At 33.1% G+C, this 23,223-nt stretch overlaps 1 protein-coding gene across 1 annotated transcript; it reads left to right on the plus strand.

Annotated features, from left to right (window-relative positions):
- Positions 1–6,865: 6,865 nt before the first annotated feature.
- On the plus strand, positions 6,866–7,621 carry LOC106622571 (sarcocystatin-A). Its single transcript, XM_014241791.3, has 3 exons — positions 6,866–7,025; positions 7,124–7,233; positions 7,362–7,621. Exons 1-3 carry the CDS (start codon positions 6,957–6,959, stop codon positions 7,558–7,560), a joined length of 378 nt encoding a protein of 125 aa, XP_014097266.3. The 5' UTR covers positions 6,866–6,956; the 3' UTR covers positions 7,561–7,621.
- Positions 7,622–23,223: the final 15,602 nt, after the last annotated feature.

Here is a 23,223-nt window from a genome sequence, read left to right on the forward strand (position 1 = left end):
TAAACACATTATTCACGCAAAGTTTTAGCCCGATATAATCATTTTTGCTTGATTTGCATAGTGGAAAGTAAAAAAATAAGATGGAATTAAAATGGTGTTATATGGGAAATAGGCGTGGTTGTGGTCCGATTTCGCCCATTTTCGCACTATGACATAGAAATATAAAAAGAACGTTATGCACCGAATTTGGTTGAAAGGCGATGCCACGCCCACTATCTAATTTTGAACGAGGTTCCTATAAAGTCATCTCATACCGTACCAGAGATAAAATTAATGTCTCTGGCGTGTTAAGTGCCTGACTTATCGCGCTTCTAGTAGTTTTTAACAGTACCGTTATATGGGAAGTGGGCGGGGTTGGCACTTGATTTCCCCATTTTCACACCGTCGATAGAGATGCTAAAAATATTTGTTCCCAAAGAATTTTGTCATAGCTTTAGTGGTTTGGGAGATATGCACATTAAACCTATTAGGTGGTTGGATTAGAAGGGTGTAGTATATCACGGGCTTTTAAACTTGGTGAAACTGTTAATACTGATCGCTACAGACAACAAATTATCAATTTGAACCATGCATTGATCGAAAAATGACCAGAATGGAAACCTCTCACAATTCACATAAAAAACAACAAAAGTTAAATTTATGTTAATAATACTATCCGGTTTTTATATTGAGAATAAAAATGACCGAACAACGAATGTACAAAATGTGTAGGTATGTACATATGTATGTATAAAAAAATTAAAACAATTTGATACAATCAGCATGTCATTCATACATATGTAGATACATATAAGTATGAACAAGTATGCATTTATATTGGCGCTTGCCCATTTTTACGTTACATATGTATATGTATGTACATACATATGTATATGTTAATATGTTCGAGTATATTGCCATACATTGAACAAATGTCAATGGATTCCGAAATAATTACAAAATTTATTTACTATGTTTTGTTATCACACACCACTTTACATGAGTGGAAAATTTATATACAGTAACGGCATTTTTATAGAAACTTTCCTACTGTATACTCAGGGCTTTGAAGGATTGTTGGAACATGGTCCTTTTCATAAACGGGTTTTAACATATAATCAGAATTTCGTCGACTATCCAACGATACAATTTCGTATATATTTTTTTTTTTTAAATATAATTTCCTATTTATTAAACTTTTGAATCCAACAATCCCCTGAGATTTACCAAACTTGTATGACTCTCCCTTTCTGATGTCAGCCTAAAACCCGTACATAGGACTTAACCATGTAATGGATATTCAGTTATACAAATGAAAATATTTATGTGCGATTTGATTATACATATATACAACATGTATGTGTATATTTGAGGAAATGCCTATTAGCCCATTTAAAATATCTTATATTTCTAGAGTATCAATAACCGCGGTAGCCTTTTCAAGGTATCTAAAGGAAGTCTCTATGCATATGTTCCAGTGATAATGAAACATAGCCTAAGAACTTGATAGAGAAGTCTTCACATGTAATATTTGTCACCGATAATCACTGGTTTTTTTTTTACTGTTCTTTTATATATTAAGTAAACAGACACAGTGAAACTGATACAGAACCGTACTCCAGAATTGCTTGCGATAAGAATGGTAGATGTTATTTTACTGTACAATGCATACCGTTATCTTTGATTTGTACATTTCACAAAAGAATTTTAAAGCAGAGCTCAGCTGAAGTTAAGCCTCAAGCTGACTATTTTTTATCTTTTTAAAAATACTTATTTTATAACGTGCTTTTGGCGAAACAAAGACATATTAAAAATATGGAAAATTTTATTGAGAAACACTATATCCCTAAAAGAACAGTGAGCTATCTGACTGGTCATATGACAGTCACAGCTGAAAAAATTTTGTCAGTACGCAGAACAAAGTTTCTATCATTTTCTTAAGAGCCTTGTGCAAAAACTGATGTAAACAAACGCATGTGAGTGAGTTTGCATCTCTCTTTAACGCATGGGTATTCGGAATTGATTCAATACATATCTACTTGTATACTGTTCCGTCTCATGTATTTTTCTGAGTCATTGCTGATCATAAATCCATCATAGCTGAAAATTGTCAGTTATGACTGAAACGTCATAGCTGCCATTTGTCAGTTCTGACTGTAAATCTATCACAAGTGAAAAATTCTTTTGCGCAGTAGATAATATTGTATAATATTTATTTCTTTAATAAATTAAAAAATTTCTATTAAAATTAGCTATAATAATATACGAATACATAAATATAAAAAAGGAGTGCAACAAATACCTATATAATTAAATAACAAATTATGAAAAGAAATGTTTACTTAATTCCATGCTTGCTCCTTTCAAAAGCTCTGCTGTACGTGTTTCTCCAGTTCATTGATATTTCGGAATTTAAAAATGCCTAAATAAAAATGAGAATTAACTGAAAATATAATTTTATTTTAAACTTATTAATAGCTTACGTAGATTATATTTATTTCCTTCTTTATTTATTTATTTTTTTAACAAAAAAAGAATTATTGCACAGAAGCGCGCAACACTTTTGGTTTATCGCACGAAATTACAGCTACATAAGTATTTTACAACTTCTCGAAACTTCTATGGAAATGTATACTGTCTCCTTTCGACGTATACAGAATTTGCTTTAGGAAAATTCGTAAACATTGACAGTCATTTTACTGATCATTTGACTGTCAGTACTAACATAATAAATATGAGTATTGTATTGCTGAACCCATCAGCAGTTTCTTATAGGGATGTGTATAAATCCTTTAAAAAAAAACGACTAGTGTAACAGAGCTTTTAAGATAATTAAAGTCTGGTTGCATCATCTTTCAGACATTAATTTCAGCAGGGTTATAATTACTTCATGAACCAGTGGTTTCACTCGCAGGTCACTACTTACTTGAACAGCTCACTAATTAAGATTATATTTACGATATTTTATTAAAGATTATATTTACGATATTTTAGCAAAGATCAAAAGAAAAGGTTTGTTCCTGTTCCAACGATAGTCGGACTAAGGACTGTCAACTCGGCAGCACTTCTCAAAATTATTTTGAGATTGTTTTCTGCTGGTACCGTAGCAACAACAGAAAAGCGTTGTAAAATAGCAACCGTCTCCATCACTTAATCACTTCTCCTTTCGAGATTTTTTAATGTTGCTCCTTTAACTGAACATTTACCATATACGGAAAGCAACCAGAAAATTATACAGTAAAATTATTTACAAGAGAGTTTGAGAAAGTCTCATTAAATCGATGCTATTCTGTGCCCATTTGATTTTTGCAGTATATTTGATTTATACCAGATTTTCGTACGAGTCAACACTATCCAAAATAGTTAGATATTTTAACTAAATTTGATTGCAATACAAAGTATTTTATTTTAAATAGTTGCTGATATAAACATATTTAAATAAGTAAATAAAGGAACAAAAGTTTTTCTAAAGAAAACATTATAATCATAGATAATTATCTATGAGTACTATAGTGCGAATCGATAACACTGGGAAACAGTAGTTTTGTTTTATAAAATTACTTACACGATTTAGTATGATTTTAGCACGCTGATTCCAAATCTGTAGTCATTTTTTCTTTAGGAGGTCTAGTTTTCGAAATAAGAACATATTACATTTATAGCCAAAACACTCCAAATTTAGAATTAAACAAGTAAGGAAGGACTAAGTGTAACGGAACATTTTATACTCTTGCAACTTGCAAGGATTAGAGCAAAACTTTATATTAAGAAATATAGTGAAAAGGTTCAACTTTATAGTTCGACGAAATGGTGTATGGATTACAATCAAATTTGGTTTCCTATTTACATATTTTGAAGGTCATAGACTCACTTTTTATTATTACTATATTTTTATTTCCCGTCAGCGAAAATTATACTAAAATCATTGTGGGCATAGAAATGGAAGGGCTGAAAGCATTAATTTTTGACATTGCTCAGGTATATACTTAGTCAGCCGGAGGTTTCAAAATCGTGAATATGAGGTATATGGTGGCTAAGGCAAGTTTTATACATTTTAACTAGGACATTGACAATTTTTAGATCTGAGATGGCATACCTTAAAGGAATAATCTGATAGAATTTAGCGATGCCACGCCCATTGTTCAATTTTGACACCTGATCATATAAAGTTCTTTTGGGTCATCTTGGATGTAAAATTTAAAGTTTCTGACGTATTTCGTTATTGATTTATCGCACTTTTAGTAGTTTTTAACAAAAGCGTTGTCTGAGGAGTGGGCGTGGTTATTTTCCGATTTCACCTATTTTCACGCCGTCGCAACGTGTCAAAATGATATGTCCTATGCAAATTTGGGTGATACAGCTTGAATAGTTGAGAGATACGGACATTAAACCTATAAAGGGGCGGGGTCACGCCCAATTTTAATACATTTTTAAACCACAGATGCCAGTAATTAATACGATTCGTTGTACGAAATTACGGTTTTGTATATTAATCTCATCTACGAACTGGTCCTCACGTTTTTTGCCAAGGACCACTTGTATCAGATATCTCAATTTGTACTCTAGTTATCGCTTGCACGGACAAACGGACGTACGGACAGTCACCGGGAATTAAACTCGTCTTGTCATCCTGATCATTTATATATATGTTTATAAGTCGATATCTATCTCGATTAGTTTTAGGTAATACAAACAACCGTTAGGTGAACGAAACTATTGTACTCTGTAGCAACATGTTGCAAGGGTATAAAAATGTACTGCTCTTACTTATCATGAAAAAAACTTTCTTTTATGTGCTTTTCTTGCACAAGTAAAAGCATCATTCTTGTTTTGAATCTTCCAGCAGTAATCAGCCATCATATTTGCCTTCTAACAACCATGGCTTCGCTGTCTCATAGTGAAAATATCCTGATGAAAGCGTTCTCCTTGTTCTTCGCCTAAGTCGCCTAAATATTCTAGAAAACGGTCTAAATGGCTGATGGGGAAATGCATCTACTTGTAGATGCTCATGTTACATCTTAGTCTCTGGAAGTGCAACATGAGCTGCTCAATGTGTTGAATGTAGTCTAAAAACTTCAATCCAAGCAGATTTCTCCTTATCTGTCATACAATCAGTAAAATGTTAATCCTTTATTAGTTCCCTGATTTGATCAATTTTGGAAATATTTTATTGAAAAATTAAAAACATTCCCCATTTTTGTTTAGAGATTTTATAAAATGTTTTATGACACCTTTGATCAAAATTTTCATAAGGAAAATTTTAGTAAAAGATATCATGTGCAAGAGAGTGTGAGATCCATATCAACCTAACTAGATATAAAATAAGTTGCTCTTATTCTATTTGTTCGGTTATATTTACTGTAAATAGATTTATAACCATTCCAAATATGTAATCAAAATGCCTCAAAGTATCTGTTCAGAATATTCAAGTGTACTCATAACCGGACACCCACCATGGTAGTATTTTTGCCCGGATATGGGAGTTGTTCGCATATGAGTCTTATACTTAAAATCTATTCACAAAAATTAACTAAATTTGTCAAATTTTAAATATTGTATGTTTTGAAAATTGTTTATATTTTGGAAATAGAATATATTAGGGTGGGTAAAAAAAAAAAAAATTTCAGGATTGATACTTGAAATTGGTCAAACGACACCTCTAAGGAAGTTTCTCCAAGAATGAGCTCTTAATTATAAATAAATTAAATGCTCTACAAATACTTCTCCTACGATTTTTTCGTACACCTAACCGTTTAATAAATATTACTGGTTGAAGCTTGATTATTTTGTGGTAATTTTTTTTTCTTATGAATTTCATAAAGTTACCTGCTCTATGTATGATATAGCCTGTTTTATGAATAGTAAAAAAGTTACTTACATTAAGAGAACGAATGGAGCCGTTCTAAGCAAGGACAAACTCTAAAAATAGACAAATCATATGTAAAAAAAAAAAAATTAAACACAAGATACAAACAATTTTGAAAAAATTGTATATCCACTTTAAAAACAATAAATGACAACAGTTGTATAAATCCGTCTGAAAAAATTCGTTTGTCTTCATATTGAATTTCGATTTTAATTAAACAAAGAAAAACAGACCTTTAAATATATAAATTGTTCCGCTTAGTGACAGTATCAATTTTAAATTGTTTACATATTTAGGAGGCATTCAAATCAAATAAAAAATCTACAAACCGTGTATTTTCTATATACAAGACTATTTAATAATGTCTTGACTTGACAGGGGTGGATAGTGTAGATACAATTTTAGCTAAAGGTTTTATGGTAATATCGGATAATCTGAGTATGTATGAGTGTATTGTAAGTTAAAAAATATGTACTAGAAAACATTAGCCAACAGTTAGCTGCTCAGAATTTACTGCTCTAACTCTATTTCTTAAATACAGTATTAAGAAGTACACCAAGTAAATTTATTATACTCAGTGTGGACGGCTTGATCAGAGTCGACGGAGAAGTAGACAACATATTTCTTACATCAAAAATGTAAAAATCGGAATATAATATCCTTAATATAATTGGGCTTACCAGTCATTTATTTATGAAAGATATTGCAAAACCCCTAATTGTTTTGCCAATCTCTTCAAAGCGGTATTAATTTTGTATAATGTGGCTTATATTTTGCACAATACTGTAGTTAGGTGGCACACATAAGCCCACATATGTATATGCATTAGTTTGAAAACAATGATCAAACTGAGAGAACAGTAAGTGAGTGTGAGTAATGGTGGTCGTTGGCCGTATTATCACTATGCTTCTGCCTTTGTGTTCCCTTTCGATATGAAACAATGAGAATATGAGTCTTTGTAGGTAGGTAGTTTTAGCTTACAACTATTGGCACTGCGAGTAGTAAACCACGGGCCTATAAAAGTCAGTTCTCCTCCCAGTTGTCAACAGTTTTATTCATCTCTTCGTTCTGAAGCAACAAAGTTTGTAGTTCTCAAAGTTTCACGTTGAAAATGATTAGCACTAAGTTATTTGTGTTGTTCGGATGTGTCATCGCAGCAGTTCTCGCTATGCCGAAAGATGTTAGTTAGTGTTCGTCATATGGTTTGAACATATTTATACAAATACAATTATCGTATTTGCATAGGTAATTAATTTCTATAATATTTTTATTTTGCAGCAATTAGTTGGAGGCGCTACCCAACTTAGCGGTGATGACTTAAAACAGGCGGAAGATGAACTTCAAAATTCGCTAACTAAATTGTCTAAGGGCGACGGGCCCTCTTATAAGTAAGTCTATCGACAACACCTCAGTTTACGAAAATATATATGTATGTATGTACAGGTATTCAGACCCGAAGTATAAGTATTTCCCAAACTACTAACTTGAACTATTTTCTTTGTTTACGTCTAATTAGAATCTCGAAAGTGAACTCAGCCAGCACACAAGTTGTCTCTGGTACGCTCTACAAAATCAATGTGGACCTTATTGCTGGAAACAATGAAGTGAAGAATTGCAATGTGGAAATCTGGTCTCAACCATGGTTACCAGAGGGTATACAAGTCACTTTCGACTGCGAGGGTGAGGAGAAGATTGTGCGTAAACACAGTGCTTAGTATGGTTTTAGATTGTAAGGCTTGGAAAAAGCGATAATGATAAAGATTTTCGACTTAAAAACCGTTGTTTGCTTTATTTATAACTACAAGCGGGACAAGATTTACATAGGTATATTGTAGTTGGATTACGCGGTGGCAGGTGAACTACGCAAACGGGAAAAAATTTATAGAATTAACATTTTTTTAATTCTTAATTATTTTTTTTTAATTTTTAGAATAATAATTTTTTTAACAAAATAAAAAAAAATTTAATTCAAATGTTTATTAAATAATTTTTTGAATGCATTATTTGCTCGGTGGCAGTCATATGTTTATTTTACAGGAAGTAAGGAAATTAAGTTGTTCGGATTAATTTTTACCCCTAACGGTTGCTATGGATGTCGCTATATAGAGTTTGACATTAAAAAAATTAAATGGCGTGACAAATACCAAGCAGGCAGGCTTCGCATCTTTTATATGGAATGGAGGCAATTAGAATTGAATTCATATTTGCTGTTGCTAAATCCAACCTACAAAAACGTACGTGCGTATTGGAAGCTGTCGGAAAATTTTTGCAAGATATTAAGCATAGGAGTATTTGAAAATTATTTTTGGATACGCGAAAGCATTCAGTAATGTCGGCGCCGGTTGCGTTCATAATCTACCGATTCACCGGTGTTCTCTGGTTGTACAGTGGTTTTTCGCTTGAATTATTATACCCTGCACAGGGTATATTGAATTTGCCACGAAGTTTGTTCGATCTGAAATTTTGCACCTGCCCTTTTATACTATAGCATATAGCTGCTATACAAACTGAACAATCGGAATCAAGTGCTTGTATGGAAACTTTTTTATTAGACGAGGTATCTTCACGGAATTAGGAATGAGTTGTTGTTCAAGGCTCCGTAGAAATTGTTCAGATCAGATCACTGAATCGTATAGCTGCCATACAAATTGATCGTTCGGCATCAAGTTCTTGTAAGCAGCCTTTGTATTTGTGGAAGGTATTATAGCTTCGGTGCAACAGAAGTTAACGTTTTTTCTTGTGTTTGCTATTATTAGTGTTTGTAGTTTTCTTTACTGCTTTTTTTTACCTTTTTGTATCGAAAGTTTTATTTCGTAATGCTTGAGTAAATTTAAGTATCAGTGGAATATTTTGAAGTGTAGGCACGTGTTTTGATTTTCACACTTTCGGTAGGGATACTAAAAGGATTTGTCCTGAGCGAATCTGGTTATTATAGCTTTAGTGGTTTAGGATACATGCACATTAAACCTATTAGAGGTCGGGTCCATATCCACTATTTCAAAATTTTTTAAACTGCAGATGCCTCTCCCAAATGTGAATCTTTATACAAAACTACAGTACCAAGTTCCATTAAGATATCTCTATTTTCACTCAGTTACAGCTTGCACAGACGGATGGACAGACAGTCACCCAGATTTTCATCCTGATTATTTATATATATATAACGCTGTCATCTCGGGGGCAAGATTTAGAGCCTCTAAAGCTTTTATTTATTGAGTTATCGCACTTTTACAACACACATGTTATATGGGGAGTATCATTTTTTTTTCATTTAACCTTTGAGAGGGGGTTAGCTGAAAAAATATATGTCCTGATCGAGTTTCGTTGATAATTGATTAAACCTATAAGAGGGCGGGGCCACGTCACAAAACCCCATATGACCCTCTCTAATGCGATCTGTACCTACTGATAACAGTCATGAACTCTCTTGCGGAGCTTAGTTATGGCGCTTTATAGGTTTCCGATTAATTATGTGTTATGAGCGTGGCAATGGTGCGCCACCCCGCTTGGGTGCCAAGGATTATGTGTACCAAGTTTCATCAATATATCTAATTTTTTACTCAAGTTATCGCTTGCACGGGCAGCCAGACGGACAGACAGACAGTCACCCTCTCACACGGTGTAAAAGGGGAAATTTGCGCAATTCTTTTGGATACTTGGCGCAATTTTCATAAGGAAATAGTCGAATTTCGATATTGACATTCAAGCGCGGTTTTAAAATTTATCTGGATATTGTCGCAATTCTAAATATAAGACTTTAGATTAATTTTTTATTTTCATTTTCTAGTTAATTGGATGTACAACTAATTCTGTTTTTAACACGGTTTGAAAAAAAAAATAAATTTTTTACACGACTTTATTCCATTTGGCACGTTTAAAAATTTTGTTTTATATTTGTTTAATTTTCTTTAACACAATCACAATTAGTTTAGCTGCTTTCCAGTTAGATGGGAAGTAGGCATTGCTTAACATATTATTGAATAAAGTGCAATATTCTAATATTAGTTCTGAGGAGAAGTTTTTTAGAATGATATTGGGTATTTGAATTATTATTTGAACTAACAAAAAAGTTTTCCGTTTGGTCGTCATTTAAATTATTAGCTGTTCTGTTGGTATTGAAGTTTGTTTCAATTATAAATTTGTTGTTATTGATGACGTAGTTGTTTTGACAGAGTCTTTTTGCAGAGCGTCGGGGTCCAAGCCAGCGTTTTGGATTATATGAGATGGGTTTAAAGGGATATTATTATGACTAATTGTATTATTGTTATCTTTTATAAACGATTTTTTAATAACGAAAAATTTTGAGGGGTCGTTAGTCTTAAGGGTAGCAAGTCTTTGTTCGAGTTGGTTATTAAAATGTTTCTTAATGTTGTCATCTATTAGTTTTTTTACAAGTTTCAGTTTTGCTTTCTCTACTTAAAGTGTCGTGGGAGCTAGGTATGTTTGGTGTCAATTATGTTTTTTGATGTCATAATGGATTTTACTTTTTTTGCCAGCAGTTTTTTTATGATAGGCAAGTTTAAAAGAGTTTGAGTAGGGCTATTGATTTTTGCTTTTGGTGCATTATTTTCTATAGCTTTCAAGACAATATTATTTAAATGAAGCAAATGGTGATCAGTCTCTGTGTTGCTCAAGTTTCTATCGTTTGATACAAGAGATTTACTTTGAATTGATTGATTCACTATCGTAATCAATGCATCTCAAGCAGTTAACTGTGTAAATATCTATTGTGTGATCAGCTATGCAAATATCTAGAAAGGAATTAGCTCTTTCGTAGGATGGAGAAACCGAAGCATGCATATTGCATCTAAACTTTAATTCGTTGGAGGAAAGCCAATGGTTTAGGGCTTTACCTTTAGAGTTGTTTTGTGGGTTACCCCAGTCTGTGTGTTTACTGTTGAGATCCCCAGCTAATATGTAATAGTTTATATTGTAAATTGCTTCAACTCTTGCCGTTTGTATTTCCAGCTGCTTCGGCAGAACTGTTAATAGTTTGCTTACAGATAGCATTGTATTTTTTAGTTCTTCGAATAATGGACACTCTTTGCTTTAATGTGTTCCGCTACATTTGACACATCTTACAATTGGCTGTGCTGTGAAAGAAACTTTGACAGTTTCTACATTGCGGAATCTCAGCTTTCCCATTCAATGCAGTGGTATAAAACAGTGTTGATTGCTTTCAATTCGTTAACACTGCTTTTGGCACTTGTTTGAACCATAAACATAGGTAGTTTTATATTGCGTTGCGTGGAAATTTTTGTGGTAAATTGATTAACTTTAAGAATTTTTAGGTTATCGTTTTGATATGTGCAAAATTCATTAAAAATTTCTTCGGGATCGGTATTGCCGTTTAACCCTTTCAACAGAAACACATATCTTTAAACATTTAGGCATGTAAGAAATGAATTTTACTTTTGATTTTTCTAAGTACGGTCTTTTATTAATTCTATTATTCGTTTTGATTCGACGTCGAATGTGTTTATTGGAGGAATTTTTTTGCTGTTGATATTTTGTTTGACGTTTCGGTTCGAATTAACTTCACCAGTGTAGTTTTTGCGAGAGACGATAGCTGAAGTTATTGCTGTCGCTGCACTTGTTGATGGGCTATTTTGTGTTGCATTGCAAGTTTCACTTTGTTTATATTCGTTGCTTAGATTATTGGAACGAATATGTTGTTCGAATTTGGCAGTGTTTCATTGCACTCTCCTAGATCGTCATCTAATATACCGTAATAATTGTTTTTGTTAGTTTTCGACATTGTGTGTTCAAACACGTTGTCGTTTTTTCTTTTTCTATTTAAGTTTATCGTTGTGACATTGTTCATTTATTATTAAAAGGAACATCTTTACACTCATTATAAATCAGGATTTGCACTTCAAGGAAATTAAGTGATTTTTGTAATGGGTAACGATTTGTTGTCACTTTACACTCCGTAGTACGTGCTTACGCTCTCGCCGACACAATCAGACTCTCACAAAGCTCTTTCTTTGAACCCTTCGTTCGCACTGACATCTCAAAAAGCCTCGCTTTGCCGCTCGCTTGAACTATTATAACTTCGGTCTCGCTTTCACTTTGATATCAACACAACGCATTCTCGAAGTTCTCCGGATCTCGCAACGCAACTCTTTCTTGTTCTTAGACCTCAAGAGAATGTACCTATGGAAGGTATCTGCAATCGGTGCAAATCATGTTGAAAAATAAAGTTGAGAAGGCGAAGGGTTTTTAAATACCTTTGTTTCGATGGTTTTGTCTTAAATGAATGCATAATACTAGTATCTCAAAAATTTTGTGTCGCTCAAAGAAAAATTGACGAAGTTATAAGTATTATATTACGTCAGATTTCAAAACTTCAAAACGCTTTAAAGTGTTTTCCTCATAACTCACGTTTTCAAAGTCGGCGCCCTTATAACTGTAAAACGACTTCACCGATCGTTTTGAAATTTTGAAGACTATTCCTATACATAGGTTAGAGGTGACGCTGGAAAGTTCTTTCAAATTAATATATTTCATTTTACAATAACAACTTAACCGGTTATTTTCGGTTAATTTTGCAAAAAATAGCGGTTTTCCTTCAAAGTATTCACAAAAATTCAAAAATTGAAATTTCGAAAAATCCCCAGCGTTAATAATAATATATTGATTTTAGATGATCCAGCATCTAAGTATGAGGGGAGCGCAATTCAACTCTTCCGCGACCTTCCTAAATAATTGCTGCCACTGCCGCATTTTTTAATATTTGTCCTTGAAAATTTAATAGAATATTCTTCAAATGTCATACTATAATATACCATTAGTTTTTCAAAATAGATTTGAACTGATACATAAAAAAAAACAAAGAAATGTGCCTTGTTTTACACAAATTAATTCTACTCCCCCTTAAGCAAAACGAACTTTTCAGTCTGCCTGTTATGGATATTAAGAGTATTACTATTTTACCTTGTAATTTTAATAAACAAGTTTAGTTATTTATGTCAGCAATAAGTATAGAAGTATATATAAGTAAACAAGTTAATTGTTTCAATGCCGTCATCGTAGTTATAATATTACTTTTACTTGAAAATTAGTACTTATGTGTTAAATACCTTCAGCGACTAAGTAATTTTTCACAAAGCTCTCGCGCTTTATAATATTCTCTCTGAAATGTTCAACAAAAATTTAGTAATTTCAAGCGCCAACTCCCACATCAAAATATATAAAATCCATTTACAACAAAAATCGCTTCTTACCTCGGCTACTCCACCAGCAGTACGCCAATAACTATTTTAAAATTTAATGAAAGTCGTTGTTTTCCAATTCTTTATGTATCATTTTACGAAATCTCTCGAAATTTTCCAAAACTGTGAATTCAGGGGTATTCTCTGCGTTTTCAAGTAGATTGGCTTTAGCAGCTTTCTACAAATGAAAATCCTGTTATACTATCCAACGCAGTCATACCAGCAACTATAATCCAGTAGCTTTCCGCAATAAATTGTTTCGTTTGAATTTTTGCATTAGTGAATTTTTGAGATATTGTAATGTCTGCATAATTGTTAGGGATAAATATGCTTTAATCTCTTTTGATGATTTTTTTTAAGTCAATTTTCACTCCCTATTACTGAACGGAATATATTATATAATATATATACGAATACATTGAATATCAGTGAACGCTATAGCTACATTGCTCGGCAATGATTGGGATCCGGATAAAAGTTTTGAATAACAACGATTTTATAATTATAGATATCTGGTTCAATGTCTGGTCTGTTGGGTTGTTATGTGATTAATTTAGTATCATAACTTTTGTGACAGAAAATTGTGAATTAAGAAAAAGAGAAAAGGAACAGAAAATTTAGAATTAAAATAAGTAGCTTGTAGTAACTGAACCAGAAGCAGTCAAATTTTTAGTAAAAAATTTATTCCAGGGGATAGAACATATTTCCAAATAAGTTATTAATTTATATTTTTGTTTATATTCTTTTCTTAAGGGTTGTACATTTCTTTAATAATAATAATAATAATAATAATAAAATGTACTTTGGTTTTAGTTCCGATACATAAAGGACGGAGAAGAGTACTTGGTTTGGGTGCTAAGAAACCAAAACCCCAATTCATTAGTCGCCTGGAGTTATGATTTTTTTTTGGAATGGGTTTATAATCACTTACCCTGATATACATTTTGCTGACCCAGTATTCCTTTTCTGGAAAGTAATGCGCTCTTTCATGTAATACACATAGGTATTATTTGCTCTGCGAGAGTAAATTTAAACATGACGACAAACTTATATAATTCCAAATGCATGATAGAATGGCTTAATCTACTCAATTCATCATGCTGATAATTTTTATATAATATTTTATGGGGTCTCCGACGTTTCAAACTTGTTGTTGGCAAACTTCATATTCCCTGTTCAGGGTATAAAAAATTCTAAGCCGAAAAATTAAAATAAGTAAGGAAGGAACCTGCAAGGACAAATCCGGGGAAATATCTTCAGGTGTTGGCAAAACTTCATATTAAAAAATATTGCCAAAGAATTTTTTCTAATGAATTTTCTTTTATCTGTATGTTTTGTTTTGTTAACATGTTACATGTTTGTATCAAATAAATTGGTTTTAATAAAAAATATATAAAGTTTTTTTCCAACAATTTATTTTTGTTGGTACCTTGTACGCAGCCTTTTTCTGCCCCGTGTATATATTTTATAGCGTTTCCGAATTTTCCTTTATAACTGGAACATTCATGGCAAACATAATCTACCATGTTCAGGTATACAAATTTACCCATGAGTGATGTGATATTAATGAAACATACTTTTAGGCGTGAATAATTTAAAGCGAATCACCGATGTGGTAAATATTCATGAATATTTATGCTATCCGAATATAATTAATTTTGTGGAGCAAAAATTATAATGTTATACAAAAAGCTCTTTACAGTACTAAAACAAAATTTGTGATGTTTCACTGTGTGTCCATATTTTTATATAAGTATTTTTATTTTTCGAAGTTCAGTACATTTATTAACATTTATCCAATAATAGCTGCAGGTCTATACACACGTAAGCTAGATTTTGCTCCTCTGCGATTATGTAGACTTTTCTGCCATTGACTTTTCTATTTATATTATATTATTCTATAGTATCGCCACTTTTTTTCGTAATCCAATCCAATTTCCAATACTAGTTGCACCACCATTGCCGTGGTCATCATTATCGCTGTCACCATTGTTATCTGTACCACCATTGTTGTCAGTATCATCGGCATTATCGTCGGCGGCGGTACCACCGTTGGCACTATTGGCTACAGATGGAAATCATACGCTAAGCAGCGCTAAGACCAACATCAAACTCAATTTCTTCATCTCAGAGCAGTTTCGATTATAACTGGAACTAATTTAAGTCGAGATGTGATCACTTCGGTAATTATAATTCTTGCGCCATCAAAGAGTTGGGGCAATGTTAATAATAAAATTGACAAATTCTTCGTCTTTCAAGGCGACGTTGAAGACTGCTAAAATACCGATAATTCGCTAAGTAAATACGTCTTCCTATATATCACGCTGACAGATATTTTACTCAAAATATTGGTCAACCTGTAATGTATAGTATTGAAATTTTAAGATAAAATTTTTATATCAGCGAAAATTGGTGAAATCGGGTCAATACTTTCTCTAGCCTTCATTTACCTAATATACTAAATAAAACTAATATTATATAAAGAAATTTGAACTTCCGGTTTACTTTATACCTATATCGGTCAATATGTACGATATTTTAATAATATAATTTATTCCTAATAGCAGTGTATGCTTGTGACTATATAGTTTAATGCTGCAATGTGTAAAATCGGTATAGAACTAGAAATTAGCAGACTTTATGTCCAATATTTCGGTCATAACATGCGTATTTTCTTCATAAAATTGGATGAAAACATTTTTCCGAGCATACTTAAGTAATGACAAACGTTAATTAAATCAGTTCAAACCCTTTGCTCACGAAGGCCACTACATATAGTATCACGTCAATCGGAAGAGCGGGGATATTTTGCACATGAAAAGGAATATAGCTAACCAGTATCATAACGATGCAATTTTTGTTAATGTATTCATATTCCAACAGGGATGTGTAAGACTTCACCTGAGAGTAAATGGTGCCCCGCCAATTGAGAGCCGTCTGCATCGCCTTTAATTATAATGGAAAAACTGTGTTTATTATGTTGTACGATTCTGCACTTTTATGCCATATCATGAACTAATAAAAACAAGTAAGGAAGGGCTAAGTTCGGATGTAACCGAACATTTTATACTCTCGCAAAGTCAAATGGTATACTCGTTTGAGATTTCTTTGTGGATTGACTGATATTTTCGGTAGAAGGTCAACTATAGGCACTGGGGTCCACATATTTAGTACTTAGGGGTTTGAACAGTTTTGGTTCGATTTAGACAATTTTTGGCCGCAAGGTGGCATACTTTAATAGCATTATTCACGCAAAGTTTTACCCCGATATAATCATTATTACCTGATTTGCATAGTAGAAAGTGAAAGAATCAGATGGAATTGAAAATGGTGTTACATGGGAAGTAAGCGTGGTTGTAGTCCGATTTCGCCCATTTTCGTACTATAACATAGAAATATGAGAAGAATGTTACGTACCGAATTTGGTTAAAATTGGTTAAGCAGATCTCAAGATATGGATTTTCACCTAAAAGTGGGCTGTGCCGCGCCCACTGTCTAATTTTGAACGCGATTCCCACAAAGTCATCTCATACCATCCCAGAGATAAAATTTAATGTCTCTGGCGTGTTTAGTGCTTGATTTATCGCGCTTTTAGTAGTTTTTAACAGTACCGTTATATGGGGAGTGGGCGGAGTTGCACCCGATTTCAACTATTTTCACACCGTCAATAGAAGTGCTAAAAACATTTGCTTCCAGTGAATTTTGTTATTATAGCATTAACGGTTTAGGAGATATGCACATTAAATAATATTAGAGGCGGGATCACGCCCACTTTAAAAAAAAATTTTAACTGCAGATGTACCTCCCTAATGTGATCCTGTGTACCAAATAACAGTCTTGTATCTTATTGCGGAGCTTAGTTATGGCAAGTTATTTGTTTTTGATTAATGGCGTTTTGTGGGCGTGGCAGTGGTCCGATTACGCCCATCTGCAATACCAACCGTCTCACGGTACCAAGAAACATGTCTACCAAGTTTCATAAAGATATCTCAATTTTTACTCAAGTTAGAGCTTGCACGGACGGACGGACAGACAGTCACCCGGATTTCAACTCGTCTCTTCATCCTGATCATTTATATATATATAACCCTATATCTAACTCGATTAGTTTTAGGTGATACAAACAACCGTTAGGTGAACAAAACTATTATACTCTGTAGCAACAGGTTGCGAGAGTATAAAAAGAACGTGTGGCACTCGGTGACTGACGCGGTAAAGCTATTGCACATAATTTTTTTCAACTTATGCAATTACATATAACTATTTATTTTTTATTATATTAAATTAAGTTACACTTTTTGAGCGTGGTGACCGATAAGAAAATACTTTTTTTGTTTCATTGAATGTATGAGAAGTTAATATTGTTTAAAATATTTGTATTACAAGACAATACATTTAGGTAAGGGTAAATGGTAACTGAAATAAGAAACATAAGTTTGAGACTTGAAATTCTCTAAATATCTGGAAAATACCGCGGCAATGGTGGTCCCATATTATGTTGTGGGTTCTTGTGGATCATTATTCATTTTCAAATTCAATTTTTCCGAAAGAAAAGTTGTCAACCGCTCTGATATTTTATCAGCGAAGTTGATGTTGAAATCGCCAGCCAAGATAAGTGGAAATTTATTACCATTGATAATTTGATTGAAATATCAAATTTCAATTGTATTGTTCAATTCAAACGAGTTACTGTTCCAAAAGGTGGGGTAGCTATTTACCAAAATAATATTAATGTTACTAATATTATAACTCCGAATATTGATTACTTTATTTTTTATTAATTAAATTTTTATTAAATTCAACATTTATATTTGTTATTAAAAAATTTTATCTTACATATTATTATTTTTGAATCACCCTGCTCTTCAATTGATTTTACGCTTAAAAGTATGCAAACATTTTGATCATACTGTGTGATCGTGTTAGGTTTGATTCGGTCGCTGCGCTCAAAGTCCGCGTAAAAAGCTATGCAATAGCTCAATAAAATGTATGTATACAAAGTACTCACTCATTTTCTTTCACTATTTTTTCATAATTTTCTTCAATAATAAATGCTCTTTGTTTATTCATATTTAAAACGCTTTAAACACAAATTTTAAGCGTACTATCCGAACATGCATTTGCCTGCAAGCGTCTTTTCGCGACGATGGCAAAAGCTAAAAATCATAAATTGAACAACTTTCTGATGTTCCTTCTGGAAGGGAAAAAGGTCAACCCCGCAAACCCGCAAACACGCCTAAAAGCATGCAAACATTTTGAGCATGTTTTGTGATCGTGTTGGTTTATTTCCGTTAAGGAATTTCTTGATCAGTCCTCAAGCTCAAAGCCCGAGCTTGAAGCTATGCAATAGCTTAAAAACAATGTTCTCACAACATTTGGATGAGCTAGTCAGTAGTTTTTGTGAATTGCGACAGTTATTTTCGAAAAATTTAAAACCATGTGACTTCGCTAACTTCTTCATCCATGTACTATAAAAATCTCATCAGAGAATAATACGAGAAACGTAAAATCTTCTATCTGAGTAATTTGCTCAAGACAACTTCTTCACCACCAAATTTTTTGTTTGTAGCGTTATTCCTCAGCTAAGTATAATGCTGTAGAGAATTTAGAGAACTAGTAGTTTTGGACGGTTTTGTGGTAGGCAGGCGTGGTTATTATCCGAAGTTTCTCAATTAAACGTCGAGGAGAAAATTATCAGGCACTATATTGCTGCAAAATTTCAAGTAATTAAGAAGTACATTCATTTAACTTGGTGGAGGAAAAAGAACGCGCACTTTTCAGAATTCGTAAATCACACATGTCTCCTGCTCAGTAACCACGTGTACGAAACTTGAGCTTCCCAACTAAATAAGTTACTGAGTAACTGTACAGTTTAAGTGCATTTGAATAAAACCATTGTGTGGTCAAAACAATAGTCCGATCCTGTATATTTACAGTGGGCCAAAGCGAACATGATTCATTTTTTATATGTCGAAATTTATTGAATTTTTCCGTAATTTTTTTTCTAAAGCCGGGTATTAAGCCTGAAAAAATTTAAATCAAATATTTGTGAATTTTGCTTTCGGGTTATTATAAATGCACCTGAATAAATTAACAGTTAATACGTAAACAAATGCTATAAAATAAAGAAAACAGTATATTTTGTTACAGTTTGACAAAAGCTCGCTTAAGAGGCTTGACAAAAGTTAAACATGGCCACCACAAATTTGCTTTTAATTGGTGGATTTTTGCTACTGGTGTCAATTTGCCAGGTCATGCCTGGGAATGGTGCTGTTCACGATTATGGCCCTATAATAAATGATGCTCAGGATTCAGTGCAGCAGTTTAAGTACAAGAAACACGCGGACGCCAAAAATGATGACAACGACGAATATGAAGATGATGATGATGATGATGATGATGATGAAGATGACAATGGCGAAAAAGAAGACATTGAGAATGGCAGTGATGATGAAGGAGGGGCACAGGAAGGTAAAGGTACCAACGAGAGCTCTGATAAATCTGAAAGCAAGTGATAGAGAGTTTTTAGTACCACGTTTTGACAGTTTCAATCGAAAATTATTCTAAAAATAAATGTTTATTTTGTATAATATTGTTAATTAAAACTATATTTTTTATGTACATGTACAAAAAATTTTCGGTAAGTCAATACATAGCGGGTGTAACTGGCCGACTATATCTCTGTTATTGAGATTTTTTTTATTATCGTATGAATGACAACTTTTAACAAGCAAGGAAGGGCTAAATTCGGATGTAACTTGCAAGCCGGCTAAATACCTTCAGGTGTTGGCAGTATTGAAAAATGTAGCGTAAAAGTTCAACTTCATTGTTCGATGAAATCGCAAATAGAATACAATAAAATGCGGTATCATATTAACTTATTTTGAAGGTTTACATATTCCCTTAGTTTTAATACTATATTTTACTTTACGTCAGCGAAAATTATACTTAAATCATCCTCAATTAAGATGTATGTGATATAAATTCAACCGAAGAGGCTTAATTTATTATATTGAGTTGATGGGGAAAACGCCGACCAAAGGAATCGGAATTCGTTATATGTATTAGGGATATAAGGTTTTGACCAAGACCAATTCATTTATATTAAACGCCAAACCATTAAATAATTTTTTAACTTGTATGAAAACGTGTCCCCTCAATTTCATTAAGCAATTTTATAAATATATATATGGGGGCTAAGGCTAGTTTCCCTCCGATTTTATCCATTTTAGGTACACTTTCTCAATTTCATTAAAATAAATAGCATATTGGCCGATATATTGTATAAAGTCAACTTGAAGTTCGAAAATCCTTATATTATGTATATGGGGCCTAAGGGAAGAATTAATTCGATTGAACCCATTTTCGACACAAGGGTATTTTATTATTAAAGAAACATTTTCCCCGAGTTTTAAGATTAACCGATCTTTTCGGCAAAAAGTCACCCATATGAACTAGGGTCCACATATTGGCGTCTGCGTTCTTGAAAAGTTATATTCGGATTACTAAAAATTTTAGGCGTAAGATGAAATATCTTGAGGGCACTATTTGTGCAAAGTTTTATCCGGATACATTGATTGGTTCTTGATTTGTATACTGGAAAGTAAACAATCAGATGGTATTTAAAATGTTCTCTGAGTTTTATTAAGGTACCTCACATACTATCCCCAATATGTAATTGAGAAAGTCAACAGGATGATTGAAAAATTCGTTATTAAAAAAAAACACACTCTTTAGCTTTTACAAAGGTAACTCATTTATTTGCCGGTATATGCGGTATAAAGTCTGCCTAAAGTTTGAAAATACAAGGTGCGTTCCAAAGTAAACAGTCAAAAAGTAACAAAGTAAACTCGCGTCATCTATATGTCGACTAGTGCGTTAGAATCTGCTATCCTTTATCGACTTCTAGTAAAAATTGCATGACATTTCATGTATTGGAAGTGAAGTTATTGCGTTTTAAGTGTCAGTATGTTTGTGTCATCGGTGCGAAAATGAGCTTCGAACAAAGAGCCAACATTAAACTTTGTTTTAAAATTGGTAAAACTTTTACCGAAACGTTTCAATTGATGAAACAAGTTTATGGCAATGATTGCTTATCCCGAAGCAGAGTGCACGAGTGGTTTCACCGTTTTCAAAGTAGTCGTGAGGACATAAATTAGAAATGAGCCGAAACCCAAAAAATCGCGCCTGGAGAAGTCAAAAGTGAAGACAATGCTGATTTGTTCTTATGATTCCAAGGTATTGTCCACAAATAATTTGTTCCACCTGGACAAAACGTTAATGCGGTATTCTACCTTGGAGTTTTGAAGAGTTTGGTGCGCCGTATTCGACGCGTTCGGCCCGAATATCGCGAAGATGGAAGTTGGCGTTTGTTGCACGATAATGCGTTGTGGCCGATTATTTGACCAAAAATCACATTTTAACAATCAACCACTCCCTGTATTCACCTGATATGGTTGCGTGTGAATTCTACCTTTTCGGAAAATGCATTTGCCGATGAAAGGAAAGCGTTATGCAGACGTGGAGGCCTTTCAAAAGGCTTGCACCGTCTATAAAATTTATACATAAATGATTAGCTCATCATGAGTTCATTTAGCCATGTCTGTCTTTTCGTTTGTCTGTCCGTCTGTCTGTCTGTATATGCAGTTTTTGAGATATCGATTTTAAATTTAGCATATGATCACTTCTCACCAAGAACCTGCTTATTTGTCTGAATGGCCTATATCGGAGCACTAAAGCATATAGCTGCCATACAAAGTGAACAATCGGAATCAAGTTCTTCTAAGGAGCCTTTTGTATTTGTGAAGGATATTATAGCTTCGGTACAACTGAAGTTAACGTTTTAACTTGTTAATACACAAATCATACAATTTGACCGATATTTTCGGCAAAACCGATTTTGACAATATTTAGATTTGATTAGTTTTATCGCAATATATTCATTGGTGCTTGATTTATACACTGGAAAGTGAAAGAATCGGATGGAATTTAAAGTTGTGTTATATGGGCAGTAGGCGTGGTTGCAGTCCCATTTTCGCACTGCAACAGAGGAAGGACAGAATAATACTACCTACCAAATTTAATTGAAATCCAATTTTACGTTGTCGGTAGGGGTGCTTATGGGATTGGTTCTGCGTGAATTTAGTTATAATAGCTCGTTGTACGAAATTATAGCATTGTATCTTAATTTGCGGCATAGTTATGGCAATTTATAGGTTTTCGATTAATGACGTTTTATGGCTGTGGCAGTGATCTGATTACCAAAGTTTTTATGATGCCAATTTATTTGTGTACTAAAGCTCAACGTTATATCTTAATCAAACAGAGGGACGGATAGACAGTCACTCGGAATTCAAATCGTCGGGTCATTCTGACCATTTGTACCATATATATATATATATACATATAACTGCATATCTATCCCAATTCATTTTTGTTATACAAACTACCGTTAGGTGAACCACTCTATTATACTCTAGAACATGTTGCGAGAGTATAAAACTGTTGCGAACAATTCAACATGCTCTATTCGACCGAGTGGAGTACAATCAAATTTGGTATCTTATATACTTATATATATTAAGAGTCATAGACTTACTTAGTTTCAGTACTACATATTGCACGTCCGCAATATTAATATTAAGATCAATCTAATTAACTCAAATGAGATATATGGGATATAAACTCAACCAAAGGGCTAGATTTAATATATGGGGTATATGACGAATATGAAGAAAGGAATCAAAGAGGCTAAACTTCATATATAATATTAGGGATATGAAGAAATAAACAAACCAAACTGACTGATTGCATTAACTTTAACCATTACTCAAGTACCATATACTCGAAAACATGTTTCCAAGCAATTATTTTATAAATATAAATCACACACTAATCGTCAGATTCGGCGTAAAGTCTGCTAGTATAATCAGTATAATAGGTTCACTTAATTTTGTCTTTTACATACTTGTATAAGTATAAGTTCAATCTAATGTTTGAAATTCGTATATTAGGTTTATGGGGCTAGGGTTATTATTGGCTCGATTTTACACATTTTCCGCAAGGGAAAATAGATCCTCAGTGCCACATTTTCAATATCTAGCACCTTGAAAAATTTGATCCGATTTCGACATTTTTTGTCAGTGAAATAACATACTTTATCTT

This window comes from Bactrocera oleae, chromosome 2 (assembly GCF_042242935.1).
Source record: "Bactrocera oleae isolate idBacOlea1 chromosome 2, idBacOlea1, whole genome shotgun sequence".
NCBI lineage: Eukaryota > Metazoa > Arthropoda > Insecta > Diptera > Tephritidae > Bactrocera > Bactrocera oleae.

Bases quoted from the DNA above. Each gene is read 5' to 3' on its own strand.
- LOC106622571 (XM_014241791.3), top strand. From the start codon at position 6,957: ATGATTAGCACTAAGTTATTTGTGTTGTTCGGATGTGTCATCGCAGCA. The intron at 7,026-7,123 runs GTTAGTTAGTGT...TTTATTTTGCAG, and splicing joins TTCTCGCTATGCCGAAAGAT to CAATTAGTTGGAGGCGCTAC. The intron at 7,234-7,361 runs GTAAGTCTATCG...ACGTCTAATTAG, and splicing joins GGCGACGGGCCCTCTTATAA to AATCTCGAAAGTGAACTCAG.